At 40.4% G+C, this 16607-nt stretch overlaps 2 protein-coding genes across 2 annotated transcripts; both read left to right on the top strand.

Annotated features, from left to right (window-relative positions):
* The first annotated feature begins 2251 nt into the window (after nt 1–2251).
* Nucleotides 2252–4835, top strand: LOC116218365 (transmembrane protein 237A-like). The gene is given in 7 exon segments (XM_031559621.1): nt 2252–2295; nt 2297–2317; nt 2425–2498; nt 3294–3377; nt 3489–3492; nt 3950–4071; nt 4633–4835. Coding segments are annotated over 7 exon segments (408 nt in total). The 3' UTR covers nt 4692–4835.
* Nucleotides 4836–6188: 1353 nt separating this feature from the next.
* Nucleotides 6189–16582, top strand: LOC116223722 (zinc-binding protein A33-like). Its single transcript, XM_031581353.2, has 6 exons — nt 6189–6758; nt 9818–9913; nt 10062–10292; nt 12769–12791; nt 12877–12995; nt 15996–16582. The coding sequence occupies exons 1-6, from the start codon at nt 6357–6359 to the stop codon at nt 16529–16531; spliced, it is 1407 nt and encodes a 468-aa protein (XP_031437213.1). The 5' UTR covers nt 6189–6356; the 3' UTR covers nt 16532–16582.
* Nucleotides 16583–16607: the final 25 nt, after the last annotated feature.

The raw sequence follows: 16607 nt of genomic DNA, 5'->3' as shown, positions 1-16607 counted from the left end.
TTGAATTAGTTTTCAACAAACATGGCTGCCGCTAGAGAGCTGAAATGTATAGATTTGAGTCCATTTAGAAATTGACAGTGCATTCATTTTGAAAGAGGAACAGAGAAACGCGATCAAGGCATTTGTCAATCGAAAAGATGTTTTTGCCTTCCTTCCTACGGGATCCGGTAAAAGTTGAATGTATCAGCTGGCCCCGATGGTCTACGTTATGGTCATACTACGTTGCTCTGATTGGTTCTAGGTATATCCAATTGAGCGAAGAGGCATTTTTTTTCCTGGTTCGGTTGAAACACGCCCCATAATCACAGCCCAATGGAGCAGTATCAGACTCATATTCTGACTAGAATTATGAGTATGACATCGTCAGGCTAATAATATGATACAATAACTAAGAATTAAGAATTATTACTATTGCACAGTTGTTTGTTAGACAGAAGTTGATGGAACTGAAAACCACATGGATTAAAGGACAAAAGGCAGGGAATTGTGATGGCCGACATTTGTTAGCCTTCCTGAAAGAACACTTGAGGAAATACAAAATTAAATAAGAGTAAAAAAAATATTAAGAACATAGTTTCCTCAACATTTGTCCCCCAGGATTTCTCCCATTTTGTGTGCATCTTCAGCGCTGAATGGGTAAAGCCTGTCTGCAACAGATCTAGGAAGCCCAACGATCCAGGATGATGAGAAACCCTACAGAACTGGGATGCACTTCTCAGTTCTCCAGAATCTTTAAATGGCTGGTCAGTACCAACTACAATTGTTTAAATGTATGAAGGAGGTTAACTCTGAAACACTAGAGCTCACCTTAGTGGCCAGGGGCGGACTGGGGGAAAAAAGTGGCCCGGGAGTTACTGTCAGACCGGCCCTCTCAATACACGGCGCGCGGCCCACTCAGTACACGGCGCGCTGCCCACTCAATACACGGCGCGTTGCCCACTCAATGCATCGCACGTATAGACCAGTCAGTGGCCTACTTGGAAAAATACCCATACACTTAACATTATTTTGGATGATTACAAAGAAATTACATCATATATGTTTTTTTTTTATAACATTTGGATCCACCAATTTGCCTGGGTGGACACATGGAATAAAATGATACTGGCTATTGTAACACTCCAAGGTAGGTATAGTTTGCTAGATGAATAGGCTTAACTCTGGGCTAGTATCAGATGGTTATACGTATAACTACAGAACCTTAAGGAATGAATATCCACACAATAAAGAAACTGGAAACAGAGGGTAGAATTAGTATGAACTATATTGTAGAAATGAACAGAATAGAACATACGATGGGGTGTGAACATCAGTGGTATCAGTAGTGTTGCATGCTGGGTGTGTGATTGTGTGTGTGTAGGGGTGTTGAAGGTGCATAACAAAACAATAAGTTAAGTAACAGAACCTAAACTAACTCTGCTGGCCCGGGTGCATTATAGTCACATGGTAATAAAAAAAAATATCAGTATACTCATGTGTTATTATGACCTCACTATCTACTCTAGATAACATATTAACATTGTTTATAATGTTAGTGTTGTGTGTAACACGGTGATTTTAGCATAACAAGCTAGCTGGTTAGAAATTATAAGATTGCCCTCTTTACAACTACCACCATGGATAGCTTGCTCATCGATTGTAAACAAGTGACTACGGCTAACATGTTAAATAGATAATCTCGATGATGACAACAGCGCCAGCTTGCTTATTTTACCAGATCATAACGGTCTCAATTTTGGACATTTATCTACCTAACGTTAGCTAGGCTAGTTGGTAGTGAACATCTGTGAAAAGCAAGCTAACATTGGCCAAGTCAACGCCACAACTTACCTTGTATCACTGTCACTGTCACTGTCACGCGAAATAACAGTAGTAAATGGCCCAGAGTTTTCTTAAATGCAATTCCTCAAAACTACCAGATGCCCCACGGGCCGCTCTGTGTTAGAAGGTCTGACTGCACACGTCACTACGGTTGGATGCCCTGGCGGGGCGTGTATGCAAATCCAGGTGCGTTTAATTTAAGAATCTTCATCCTCAATCCGCACAGCTGAGAACACTTCGGCTGTGTAAGAACCCATTTTCAGGTGTTCATTTATAAGGTGGAGATCGTTTCTTACGTTGAATTTCTGAAGTCCGTAAGAACACATTTCAGAAAACATTTTCGAAAAATAGGCACCATGAGTGTGAATACAGATCGCGAGGAGGAGTATAAAAATCAGTCAGTGATTTATATTGTATACTTGTAAGAGGAATGACTTACCCCGTACAGTCTCTACTCTATCTTCTATTCGCGATTAACTGTTTCTGCTTTCAACAGGTTGGTGTGTGTTTCTGTGTGTGTGTGTGTGTGTGTGTTTACAGCATGTTAATGGTGACCTCTCTCCTTTGGTTAATACCCCTGTCTCTGCCCCCTCCTGCTGTCAGGGTGAACCTAGCCAAAGCCTCCATGGCTCTGAGGGGACTGCTTACTCTGGACCCTGCAGCCCTGGCCTCCCTCTGTGAGTACTAGTGCTGGGTATCACCACCTGCCCGACAATACCATACATTTCACCATACATATCACTATACAATACATCACCATACATATCACCATACAATACATCACCATACATATCTCACCATACAATACATCACCATACATCACAATATCACGCAGGTATCACAATAGTACTCCTGATGGTAATTAAGCTTTTAGAAGGACAAATTAAAACCACTTTTAAATATCATAGCTCTTATACGAGTCTGTCATTTGTTTCATCCATTATCTCTTACTTTTGCCATGGCCTGGTTGAGTTCCTCTTCAGTTCTCTTTAGTTCACATTAACACGTTTTATAAACACGTTTAGAATCACATGAATGGTTCTTTTTCTTGTTTAAGTGTACTTTGTAGACAGTTAAAAGTGTATGGAAATGAATGAATGAGGGAATGAATGATTCTTTTTTGTTGTTGTGATGCACTTTGTGGAGGCTTCATTGAGAAGTGTATGGAAATGGATAAATGTTCATTTTCTTGGTGTAGTTTATTTAAGTTATTAGTGTATGAATGAATGAATCATTTTTTTTTTCATCTGCGGTGTACTTTGTGTAAAGTTATTAGTGTATGAATAAATGAATGAGTATTTGTTTGTCTTGTTGTAGTGTACTTTGAGTAATATTATTGTGTATTGTGAGTGAATTAATGAACAAATTGTAGTTTGTTTTGTTGCAGTGCAGTGTACTTTGTGTAAAGTTACTATTAAATGAATAAGTAAGTTTATGAATGATTAAACAAATTGTTGTTTGTTTTGTTGCAGTGTACTTTGCGGCTCTCATCTTGACTCTGAGTCAGCAGATGACCAGTGATCGCATCCATCTCTACCACACTGCCAATGAAACACATCCTGGTGAGAAACACACACACACACACACACACACACACACACACACACACACACACACACACATACACAGACACACACACCATCTCTACCACACTGCCAATGAGACACTCTGGTGAGAAACACACACACACACACACACACACACAGACACACACACACACACACAGACACACATACACACAGAAATACAGACACACACACACACACAGACACACATACACACAGAAATACAGACACACACACACACACACACACACACACACACACACACAGACACAGACACAAATACACACAGAAATACCGACACACACACACACACACACACACACACACACACACACACACATACACACACACCACACTACCAATGAGACACTCTGGTGAGAAACACACACACACACACACCTCAGAGTAGCAGCTCCTGAAGCCCTGGATCATAGTCAAACACACACACACACACACACACACAGTCTCTCTCTCACACACACACACAAACACACACACACACAGAGACACACACACACACACACACACATTCATACATACTGATCCATCTCCCCATTCGTTAGGCCTCCTGGATCAGAGCAGCAGCTCCTAAAGCCCTGGATCGTGGTGAACCTGGTGGTGGCTCTGCTGGTGGGTTTGGCCTGGGTGTTCATCTCCACCCGGCCTGACATGGACTACACCGAGGGTGAGCAGGACGAGACTGTCTGGGGCTTTTAGGGTTTAACTGCCCCATTCAGTATTTACTTCACAAAGCAGGGCCTTTTTATCTGAAGCAACTTACAAATATATTAATGTTATACGTACAGTATATATGTATGATATATATGTATGTTCTTCATTAGTAGTCAGTGTGTGCTCCCAGGGAGCCAAACCCATGAAACCTCTGGAGCAAAGCCCCTCGTCCTTATAGTACTCCGTGATATCTAAAGATCATACGATTATCATAATCATATCTAAAGATCATACATTATCATAATGATAGATCATACGGTTATCATAATGATATCTAAAGATCATACGGTTATCACAATGATAGATCATACGGTTATCATAATGATAGATCATATGGTTAACATAATGATAGCCGAAGATCATAGTTATCATAATGATATTTAAAGATCATGTGGTTATCATAATGATAGATCATACGGTTATCATAATGATCGATCATACGGTTATCATAATGATAGCTAATATCTACACTGTTTGAGCTGAAGTGAGAAACAATGTCTTCCATGTCCTGCAGAGTTCCTGATGGCGATGGAGGATTACAGACATGATGACAAGCTGGATATCCCAACCTGAGGTCATCACTGAAGACTTTTGATCTTCTTCCAGACCTCTTCAGCATTCATGTCAAGGGGATTATTTTGTACAGATAACATGTGAATAGATTATAGCTGTGGCTATTTTTATATTAAGAGAAATAAAGTCAGTTGTGGAAATTTTTTCATTTGTCTGTCAGTGTTTGGAGTGTAACCTCACACTGTGGGAGAGCTACCCAAGCTGAAGGCTGAACCACTTGGAGCACTGAACCAACAAACCAGTGAACGAAGGACTGAATGAATGTTTAACTGAAGATTAAAGAGTTTCATTAAAAAATGATATGTTGTCGGGCAGGGTAGCCCTCATTGTAAAACGTGTCATGCCTGTCCTAAGACATGTCCTGTCTTATTAGTAGAGCAAGGTGAAACCAGTTCATCTTTGCAAAAGCATGTTAGTTAAAGGCAGGAGAGTCTTCATTTTCTTTCTCATATTTCTGAGACCAAACACACATCCATTGAGAATATTCTGTGTACTGTGATGAATGTAGTAGCCCAGGACAGTGTGCCTGAAGTCTCTCAGGGTGGTCAGGGAATTTGTCTTTAGAATCACACAGGCTGGTCAGATCCTGAAACACAACGCCAGGTTTGCTGGGAGTGTTGGGATTCAGTATTATGGGATCTGCAAAGAGAAAACACACACACATAGTTGAACACATATATTGCTCACTATTAACAAAATACATCCATTCAGAAAATGTATGCAAAATAACATATGCAAATATTATCAACCAAACACCCATTTCATACCATAGTAAATATCCCCAGAATGCATAATAATTACCTAATGAAAATGTGGACAAAGCAAATACCCCTGTAACAGAATGCCCCACTCCCTCCCCTAGTGGTACGCTGTAAAAGTACAACCTCAGTGGGAAGCGTGCTTTCGCATTGGGAACAGTATGGGGAAGCGAGAGCACCGGGAAGTGTGAGTAAGTGTATGTTTAACCAGTTTATGGACGTTATAGAAATACAAATGGCTAATGGAAGATGAGAAAGTGGGCACCACACTTACAAACCAGTATCATTCACAAAAGGTGTAGGAAAATGTCACAATGCACGAATGATTGCTATATCGCAGCAGATGGGTATGTCCGCGCATAAACGGCAAACCTGCGGCAAACTCCCGACACAAACACACCATCACACTGTACAACAAATAAGCACAACACGTTTACAAAACATGAAACAATACTTTCAATAATGTTAACGATATCCATATATGGCGGTCAGAGAGGAGAGACGCTGTGTATGTGTGGTTGCGTGCGTGTGAGAATAAATTAAGACTCTTACCCTCTCTCCCGCACTCGCGGTAAAGCGGGCAAACAGTCCATAAAGTCCATAATAGTGAGAAGGGAAATGTTAAACTTCTCACACAGACCAATCAGATTCAAGTCCCTCCCCTTGACTGAACTGTCCTGAATAAAGAAGTGAGTTCAACAGCGCAACAGTTTAGTCGAGTAGTGACACGCTGCTGGAATATGAGTTTTGTCTCGGATAATATTTGAAGTGACTGACTATCCTGTGTGTGAGGGGGTTAGGTGAATCCTAAAAGGCTGACAGAATTAGGCAAACTACCTGAAAGTAATACAGAGAAAGGACTTAAACTCTGTATTGAACTGAACTTGAGCTTGTACTGAATAAGAAAATGGCTTCTACATCTTTTGCAGAGGAGGATTTCACCTGTCCTGTTTGCTTTGAAATCTTCAAGGATCCCGTCCTCCTCTCCTGTAGTCACAGCGTCTGTAAAGCTTGTCTGCAGCAGTTCTGGGACACTAAGGGATCTACAGAATGCCCAGTCTGTAGGGGAACATCGTCAAATGACAAACCTCCTCTTAACCTTCACTTAAAGAACCTGTGTGAGACCTTCGTACAGGAGATAAGTGAGAGAGCTTCAGCAGGGTCTGAGGTGCTCTGCAGTCTGCACAGTGAGAAACTCAAGCTCTTCTGTCTGGAGGATAAACAGCCTGTGTGTTTGGTGTGTCGAGACTCAAGGAAACATAAAAATCACAGCTTCAGTCCCGTAGATGAAGCAGCACTGGACTGTAAGGTAGGAATCTACTCTGGTAATACTGCCATAGGCTCTAAAATAACACATCTGTAAGAAAAAATCGTAAAAATTACGGTAAAAAACTGTCAAATAGCAACAGTAAAATACCGTAAAATCTAAAACAGTATATCACCGTAGAAAATACATTGAATTACCCTTAATCAAAAAACAGTAGATAACTTTATTTTTTACTGTCATAATAAGTAGAAAACACACAATTTTACTGTGAAAATATAAAATGTTGTTCAAATTCACGGGAAAATACCATAATATCACAAGCAGGTAATCACCATAAAAATAACGGTGTTTTTCTGTCTTAATTACAGATAAAATACATCTGGCAAGCTGATATTTATTTACTTGAGTAAAATTGTGAATGCACATCTTTTATTTATAATGTTCTCTACCTTGTACGTCGCTTTAAACAAAAGCATCTGCTAAATGACTAAATGTTATTTTTACACAGTTCTGAGAATAGGCTTCTTCTAAAGTATAAAAACGTGTGTGCAATTTCTAAGAGACGTTTTTAAGGCTGAGATTAATTCTTCAAGATAGTTGTAACAAGTCTGAAATGACCTTCATGCTAACATCCTTGCCCTGTACGCTCGCACGTGCGACTGACATCTGCTGGGATCAGGCAGTGACAACCCTCACAACTGAATGAGCTAAGGAATGAACAGGTTGAAGAAAAGACAAGACATAGAAAAGTGCGCAAACTCACCGAAAAACACATCCAAGGTAAGGTCAACTAACGTACGAAAGGTGAAATGTGATGTAAAGTTAAAACATTGTGGTAAACTCATCTTTGACATGTGCTGCTAAGCTAGCATCAGGTCTACCCAATGTAGATGCATCCGTCCGATGGATGTTAGCTGTGAGGAATCCATCCTTGATCTAATGTTAGAACATTGTGGTACATATTGATTTATATTCAACTATTTTGCCGAAATACCATCTTATGCATTAACTGTACTATATCAGAGTTTATTTGGTGATATTTATGTCGAATGGCAGATTAGCCTCAGATTGTGTCACTTATAGCCCTTGAAGCTAGAATTGGGTATATCCAATATCTAGCTCTGTCTTTGACCTTGTTCATATTTCGATGAAAGCTGTACAAATTATAGATAAAAAAACTAATGTACGAATGTTAACTAGCTAGCTAGCTTGTTTGTCCTTTGATTGTAGGTAATGTTAGCTAAAAGAAAGGTGGAATGTGATGTAAAGGTAAAACATTGTGGTAAACTCATCTTTAACTGACATGTGCTGCTAAGCTAGCATCAGGTCTATCCAATGTAGCTAGCTCTGTCCGATGATGGTAGCTAACGTAAGTTAAATGGATGTTAGCTGTGAGGAATCCATCCTTGATCTAATGTTAGAACATTGTGGTACATATTGATTTATATTCAACTATTTTGCCGAAATACCATATTATGCATTAACTGTACTATATCAGAGTTTAGTTGGTGATATTTATGTCGAATGGCAGATTAGCCTCAGATTGTGTCACTTATAGCCCTTGAAGCTAGAATTGGGTATATCCAATAGCTAGCTCTGTCTTTGACCTTGTTCATATTTCGATGAAAGCTGTACAAATTATAGATTTAAAAAAAAAAAGATTAACACTGACATCATGGGATTAGAATAATGTCCTACAGAACAAATATGTATTGTAACATGAATACAGAGCAAGTGTCTTTTATATAAGACTAGATTGTACCATTACAATACACTCTCAAACCCCTGACCTTTCTACCCTTGCAGTTTCTCCTGGGATCAGGAGCTAACGAACGAACAGTTTGAAGAAAAGACAAGTGCGCGAACTGATGACACGAAGGGAACTTTAGCCACTACACACACATACAGACCGTTTTTGCCACACATACGGATCGTCAGAGCTTTTGCCACACAACCGTCTGCCATACGGAAGTTTCCCCCACACATTCTTTCAGTCTAGCCACACAGATTTTTCTGTGCTCGTTCTTTGTTTGTTTTTGAAAATAGAAAATGGTAAAAAATATGTCTGAGTTGTAACTTTGTTTGATAGTAAAGCATGTAACAAAACACATTTACAATAAAATATACTGTGATATATTATACCGTTGTGCTGTGTTTATCTGTAGTTTTAAAATTGGTTTACCTTAAACAGGTTTGTTATAGCTGTTAATTTTAAAGCAAATTACCGTAAACAAGTTTATATTATGTTATTTTTAAAGCAAACTACCGTAAACAGATTTATATTATGGCTGTTATTTTTAAAGCAAATTACCGTAAAAATACGGTGACAATGTATAAGACATTACGGTATGCTTTTTGGCAACCGTATTTTTTACGGTGAATTTCTGGCAACCACAGCTGCCAGTATTTCACCGTAAATTTTACGTTTTTTTTTTTTTACAGTTTCTATTCTATTCTATCTATTGTATTCCATTTAGTGTGGACTATTCGTGGTGGAAGGTGGTGTAATACCTGAAATGTAACAGTAGATGGCGAAGTCTACACCCTGTTGTTACAACTGATGACTGTTGCACATCATGCAAACCTCTGACCTGAAATACTCTGAGCCTTTTCTTCCTCACTCCCACTCTGCCATACCAAGGACTCCCAGAGTGTACAGGAGCAAACTTAAGGAAGCCCTCTCCATCAAAGAGTCAAACTTCACATCACTATCGTTTCCAAAACTCATCTTGGAGTCATAATCATTACTGACAAAGAGATGTGGTCTAATTATGCACCCAAATTGGCTTTAAATCATTACAATATACCCTTTTTCCAACATTAATTTTGATTAAGTCTGAAACCGTATCTCTTAACATGTCTAATGTCTCTTGATGTGTATTATTGGGTTTATCTGGAAACGCTCATGTCTACTTTCTCTACACTTTGGGGTAGCCCCCTGTTATCCCCATATCACCCCTGACTCCAGATATCCAGATATTCACTCATTCACTCACATATCCCTCAGAGACTCCCTAAAAATGAAGTAACTTGGTTTCCTCGTGCCAGTATTATAGAGTTGTGTAGACTCTAGTCTACAGTAAAGTGTTCATCTATTCCAGGAGGAGATCAAGGTCAAACTGCAGCCCTTACAGGAGAAACTGAAGACCTTTGAGGAGGCTAAACTCACCTGTGACCAAACAGCAGCTCACATTAAGGTGAAACATGGATCATATAATGAAAAAGTATTTTTATCAATATGTCCTCATGAGAGCAAATCATGTTTTATGGATCATTTCAAATGTAACTGACACATCTGCTCATCATTTAATTGGATCAAGTCTTTTGTCATGTTGTTTTATTTAGACTCAGGTCCAACACACAGAGAGGCAGATCAAGGAGGAGTTTGAGGAGCTTCACCAGTTTCTACGAGATGAAGAGGCGGCCAGGATAGCTGCACTGAGGGAGGAAGAGGAGCAGAAGAGTCAGATGATGAAGGAGAAGATTGAGAAGATGAGCAGAGAGATCTCATCTCTTTCAGACCCAATCAGAGCCATAGAAGAGAAGATGAGTGCTGATGACCTCACATTCCTGCAGGTGAGAACCATCCACTGTCTGTATAATGACTTAAGATCTGATTAATACTTTTGATGATAAAATCTCTGGCTGTTAAGATGCATTATTGAGAACAACAGGAAGTGTGTGGGGACCTGCTTACACCACTTCTATTCACTCTTAGCTACACATCATTGAATTAATAATATAAAATATGCAGATATCTGAATGATGATGAAGAGGTGGGTGTATGTTGTAGGTGAGTGAAGAGTGTGTGGATTATGTTGTAAGTATGTGTGTGAGATGTGGGGCAAGGGTGCAGGTGTCAGTTGGATTGAGGCAGGGGAGAGCTGGGTTGGTCGCACCTGAAGAGTCTGGGACTAAGGAGGTATTTTGGAACCATTTTCTTTCTTGAGAAATTTGGAGAATTTCCTCAACAGCCTCTCACTCATCCCTGTGATGCACTAAAAATACTCACCACCCTGTAGAGAAATGCCACACACACACACATTCCACAAAAATTAGTTTATTTGTATTTGTGAGGTATTCTTTCAGCTATGTATGAAATTATCTGTGAAAAGGTTGATAATGTGATGTGCAGAACAAGGGAAAGGGAAAAAAGGAAATCTTTGACTGTCTTGAATGTAAGGATTAAGATGACAAGTGCTGCATTATAATTGGGGGAGGGGGGGGTTCTTGGTAGAAGAGAGCAGGTGGGGTGTCACCTGAAGAGTCTTCCATCTTGGAGAGGAGCAGAGAGAGCAGTTTGTGTCTGGGGTGACTCAGGTCCCTCATCATGTTGGACCTTCTTCAGGCAGCACATGCAGGAGACGTCCTGTAGGGCTGGAAGATCAGTCCCTATTATTTACTGAAAACTCAGCAATCTTCACTCTGTAGGACACAATGAAGAAATGGTTGTGTGTATGAAAGTCTGGGTTCACGTCCCAGATCTGCTGGTACTCCAGTAGCGGCCCATAGGTTGAGTATGAAGTATGAGCGGCATGACATTTCTCAACGGTTTCTGGCTAATTTGACCATGAGGAACAAAACTAGGGTGTTGTCATTTACTGTAACCCGAGTGAACATCGAGATTTTGCCACGCCCTTTTAGGGCAAGTCCAGCGCATTTGAATATCAGGTTCTGAAGGTCATAGACACTTGAATTTGGTCTCCAAATGACCGGAATACGCATGTTTATATATGCACTGTGAAGGTTTCTACTTTTCGAGATATTCAAGAAATTTTTTTTTTTTTTTAATTCGCGTGGGGCGCAAAAAGCTTCAAATCTTGAATGTCTTGAATATCTCGAAAAGTAAAGGTTTTAGAGCTTAGAAACCTTCATAGTGCATATATAAACATACCTATTCCGGTCATTTTGAGACCAAATTCAAGTGTCTACGACCTTCAGAAGCTGAGATACAGTCTCGAGGTTCGCTCGGGTTACAGTAAATGACAGCACCCTAGTTTTGTTCCTCATGGTCAAATTAGCCAGAAACTGTTGAGAAAAGTCATGCCGCTCATACTTCATACTCAACCTATGGGCTGCTACTGGAGTATGGGGGAAATCTGGGTGTGGGGAGTGAAAGAGCTGCACTCTCCTCTTCCTCATCCACCATCTTGAGCTCTTAGCCTCCATTGCACCTTTGGGCTTCAGCAGAATACTGGGCTTATAATGAGGGTTATACAGTATATTGCAGGTAAAGAGGGTTATATTGAGGGCTCCATATAGAGGTTATATTGATGGTTATATATTGAGGGTTATTGAGGTTATATTGAAGAACTTCCAGCAGAGAAATGTTGGCATCAGGTGCTTAAGATGGGCAGGGTGAGATTAGTGTGCTGGTGAGGTGGGACAGGTGTTACCTGAAGAGTCTTTCAGCTAGGACAGGAGCACAGAGTTAGGGCCAATGATTTTCCGCGATAACGGACGGAATTCGCGGAATGAACACTTTGAAACGGAATTGCACCTTTGAAACGGAAACATCATTTTGTTCATACAAATCGCCCAAATTCCCCTGTATTTTGGGCTGCAAGGCTATATTTCTTTCAAATAAACACAACAACGATTGCAACGATGAACAAACATTAATTAAGAACAAAACCACTGAGAAAATGTCACGTCTGCGCTGAACTCTGCTCCGGCCACGCCCCCCTTTTCAACGGTTGACCCACAGATCTCCGCTAAAGCCACATTTAGTCACATTCACGCGCTCGTCTTCCCAATCGCATTTAAAACAAAAAATGTTTAGTCTTCTGTTCTGTTGATGGCTGGCAAACAACAATCTAAGAAGGGCACATATTATTCACTCATTTTAAGCCATCAATCTACCTCAGGGTGAACAAAATGAGCTGAAACGAAATGTGAAACGGAAAATGCATTTTTTTTAAACGGAAAATCATTGGCCCTACAGAGTGTGTCTGGAGAAAAACAAACAAGTGTTAAAACATTTATTTGTTAATGAATTTAATTATTGCATTTTGTACTTAATAATGTGTATTATATATCCTCCATTTCACAGAACTACAAGAGCACAGTGGAGAGGTGAGTGATCTGCCTCCTGTCTCTCTCTTCTCTGTGGTTCTGAACCCAAAGCCACAGCAGCACTGACTCCTGAATGTTATTCCAGAGCCCAGTGCACACTGCAGGATCCAGAGAGGGTTTCAGGAGCTCTGATCAATGTGGCAAAACACCTGGGCAACCTGAAGTTCAGAGTCTGGGAGAAGATGCAGGAGATTGTTCAATACAGTGAGTATAGTTATAATCTCTCTCTCTCTCTCTCTATCTATCTCTCTCTCTCTCTCTCTCTCTCTCTCTCTCTCTCTCTCTCTCTCTTTCTCTCTCTTTCTCTCTTTCTCTCTCTTTCTCTCCCTCACAAACACACACACACACAAACACACACACACACACACACACACACACACACACACCTGCCACTGTTTGAGAATGAGTCTTTAAAAATAATAAACATTTGCTATCACAGTGCTCAGCTTTAGATGGCACAGAATGCAGCAGCCAGGCCTTTAACTGTGACTCAGACATCTGAGCATATTCAGTGTTTCCCCTAGGTTTACAGCTTTGGGGAGGGGGGGGGGGCACGGTGCGCAGCGCGGCCACCGACACAAACGCTTAAAGGAATCATGGTGTTCATGTGTTTCTTTTAATGACAGCAGTCAATATAACAACTGAACAATTATTTTAACTGTACATTGAACTAAACATCGGAACATGTCTTCTTATGACAATTATCCCCAAAGTGTGCAGCTTTTGTCACTGCAGTTTACCTTTTTGGCCTTCTGGAAGAAAATGTTTTGAGATATTTGCAGGCTAAAATTCCTGATTTCGCAGGAGCTTTTCCAAAAAGTTCAGATGAAAGTTTTTATTTGTAGGTGTTTTTTGCAATGAAATTGCCGAAAACAAGTGAAAGTTGGGATATAAAGTTGCGAATTGTCCTCTTTGTAATTATAATTGAATTATTTGTTGAAAAATAACTGATTAATAAACATTAATTCATCAAGAACAAAACGATTGAGAAATGGTCCTCTTAATAACCTCACCAATATGCCAAACAAAAGATTACCAGGACTACAAAAATGTAGCAGAATAGGCTTTACTTATCCACAACGAAGTGCACATGTTGGCATTACAAAAGGACCATCAGTAAGACTGAATAAAATGTTATGAATGTCTCAGCCTTCAATATGACAAAAAAAAACTATGATCTGTCTCGTCATCTAACGTCCGGCCTGTGTTTCTGCCGTTCTCATTCTATGCTTATCAATCTGTTTTGCTATCCTTGTTTATTTATTTTATCCGTATAGGTGTGAATGTTCAATTTCATATATTAATTTAAAGTCGTCCAATTTAAAGTCATCCATTCTTCAACACTAGCTGCTACCTTATCTTCAAACAGAAAGTAACGTTAAATCTCCATGGCAACAGCTCTTGAGGGTTTGGGAAATAATCAGATGTATTGCTTCCTTCATTATTCACAGCAAAATAAATAATGTTCATTACATGTCATAGATTTATTACCAGACTCTATGTAAAAAGGGCCACGCACAACTTGCGGAAAATGATAAAAAATGGAAGCCAGATCTATTTCTGAATTTTCGGTGCGGACATGGGCGTACGTTCTGTTTCCACGTCTGTTGTAGCTATTCTCATTAGGCCTCTTTCTCGACCCTACCTAGGAACAGATCGCTGGATTCATGAACGCCTGGAAATGTGTTTTTTAAAAGCTTAAGTGTCCGTAGCTGTGCACTGATTCTTAAGCCCAATTCTGTCCGCTGGTGGGAGCGTGCTCACCTGTGTGTGCGCGCACGTGTCTGTGTGTGTGTTTGTGCGCATAGTGGCGGAACTCCGCCATGCGTGATACAGAGAGCAGAGAATTGTAATCGCGCGACCATGTAGAGACAGAAATTACATGCCGTCGTGTAACTAAGATAAATAACATAAGGCTATTTATTTTATTTAATAAAATAACAAGCTATAGACCTGTTCTATAGGAAAGGTAATCTTAAATGACTTCCGTTGTGATCTGGCGCTTTATAGAAAATAAAAATTGAACAAAATTACCTTGACCTTCCAGGAGGGGCGGGGGGTGCCGTTGGGGGGGCGGGGCGCCCCCCTAATATAACGGTAGGGGAAACACTGATATTTCTCTAACTTTACCTTCACTGCACTGGCTTTCAGTACGTTTTCACAATAGTTTTAAGGCTTTGCTGATTCTTCAGAGAGCACTTCCCGTCCTAACTGGCACTTCGACTAGTGCGTAACTTTGCAATTACAGCAGTTACATTTCTGCACTTCTTTTTCTTTTTTATTTCATTTTGTTATATTTCTTATGTAAAGTAGTATGTATTGTTACACCAGGTTCTATTGCTCGTAGCTTGACTATTCTCTCCCTTGTACGTCGCTTTGGACAAAAGCGTCTCCTAAATGACTAAATGTAAATGTACGTACAAAGGACTGCATGGCTTGGCCCCAGATTATATATCGGAGCTCTGCTCCCTATTTAACATGCTCAATCAGCTGAAGAGTCAACAACACGGGTCCGACTAGTGCCAACAGTGTGGGACACACCATAAAAACTACAACCACATACATTAACAGACTGCACAACATTGGCTGACGGCCGACCCTTGACCCTGTGTGCCACGGGCTTAAGGGTGCCGCTCATTTGCAGTTTTGGCCCCTAAACTCTGGAACGGCCTTCCCTATAATTTTGATTATATTTTTTCCTTTACCATATTTTCTGTACTAATTCTGTAAAGCACTTTGGGCTATTATCAGAAAGGACACATTAAAGTGTTGTTTTTGTTGTTGTTGTTGTTGTTGTTGTACATTTCTTACAGGCACTGCTACTGCCATCACACTATTCATCATCATCTTCATTGTTGGACTCATAACTCATTAATTTACTCATCATTACTCATATTAGTGGATATGTCAAGTGTGGATAGGAGTGTGACCGCTAGAATGACAAAGAGCTCTTGACCAAACCTCCAGTGTTGGTCTTGAGTGAGGGCTAGAAAATGTCTGATAAAATCCCTGTGCGTGACGTTTGTTGTGGGATGTTTAGCAATAGAAGAATGTGCGATATCAAAGAGCTTAAAAAAAAAAACTGACTATAACACCACCTAGAGCTGTAGTCCAAGGAGGTTTGAGCACAGAAGTCTTTTGCGAGCAGAAAATGCAGTGTTTCACTCAGTGTTCAGCTCATGTGTGTGTCCTTTCTCACTGCAGCTCCTGTGACTCTGGATCCCAACACTGCACACCCATATCTCATCCTGTCTGAGGATCTGACCAGTGTGAGAGACAGTGATGATGAGTGGCAGCAGCTTCCTGATAACCCAGAGAGATTTGATACGTATACCAGTGTCCTGGGCTCTGAGGGCTTTAACTCAGGGACTCACTGCTGGGATGTGGAGGTTGGAGAGAACACATGGTGGCATGTGGGTGTGATGACAGAGTCTCATCAGAAGAAGGGAGACTTTTCATTCATGTGGTTTGTGAGGTATAAAGATGGCAAATATGGAGCATATTCTCCACCACAGCCCTACACTCTCCACAGAGGGAAGCAGAAACTTCAGAGGATCAGAGTGCAGCTGGACTGGGACAGAGGAGAGCTGTCATTCACTGACCCTGATAATAACACACACTTACACACTTTCACACACACTTTTACTGAGAGAGTGTTTCCATACTTTCTGAATATCTGCAGTGTCCCTCTTAGGATTTTACCAGTAAAATGTTGCATTACGCTGAAGCATCACAGTTAGAGCTCATACAGCCTCTGTCTTACCATGGATGATAAGAATGCAAACCCTGATAGAAACACACATCTATAACATCTAT

The sequence above is a fragment of the Clupea harengus genome, chromosome 2 (genome assembly GCF_900700415.2).
Source record: "Clupea harengus chromosome 2, Ch_v2.0.2, whole genome shotgun sequence".
NCBI classification, from domain to species: Eukaryota; Metazoa; Chordata; class Actinopteri; order Clupeiformes; family Clupeidae; genus Clupea; species Clupea harengus.
Note: the sequence above shows the minus strand (reverse complement) of the source record. Positions and strands in the feature narration are given on the sequence as shown.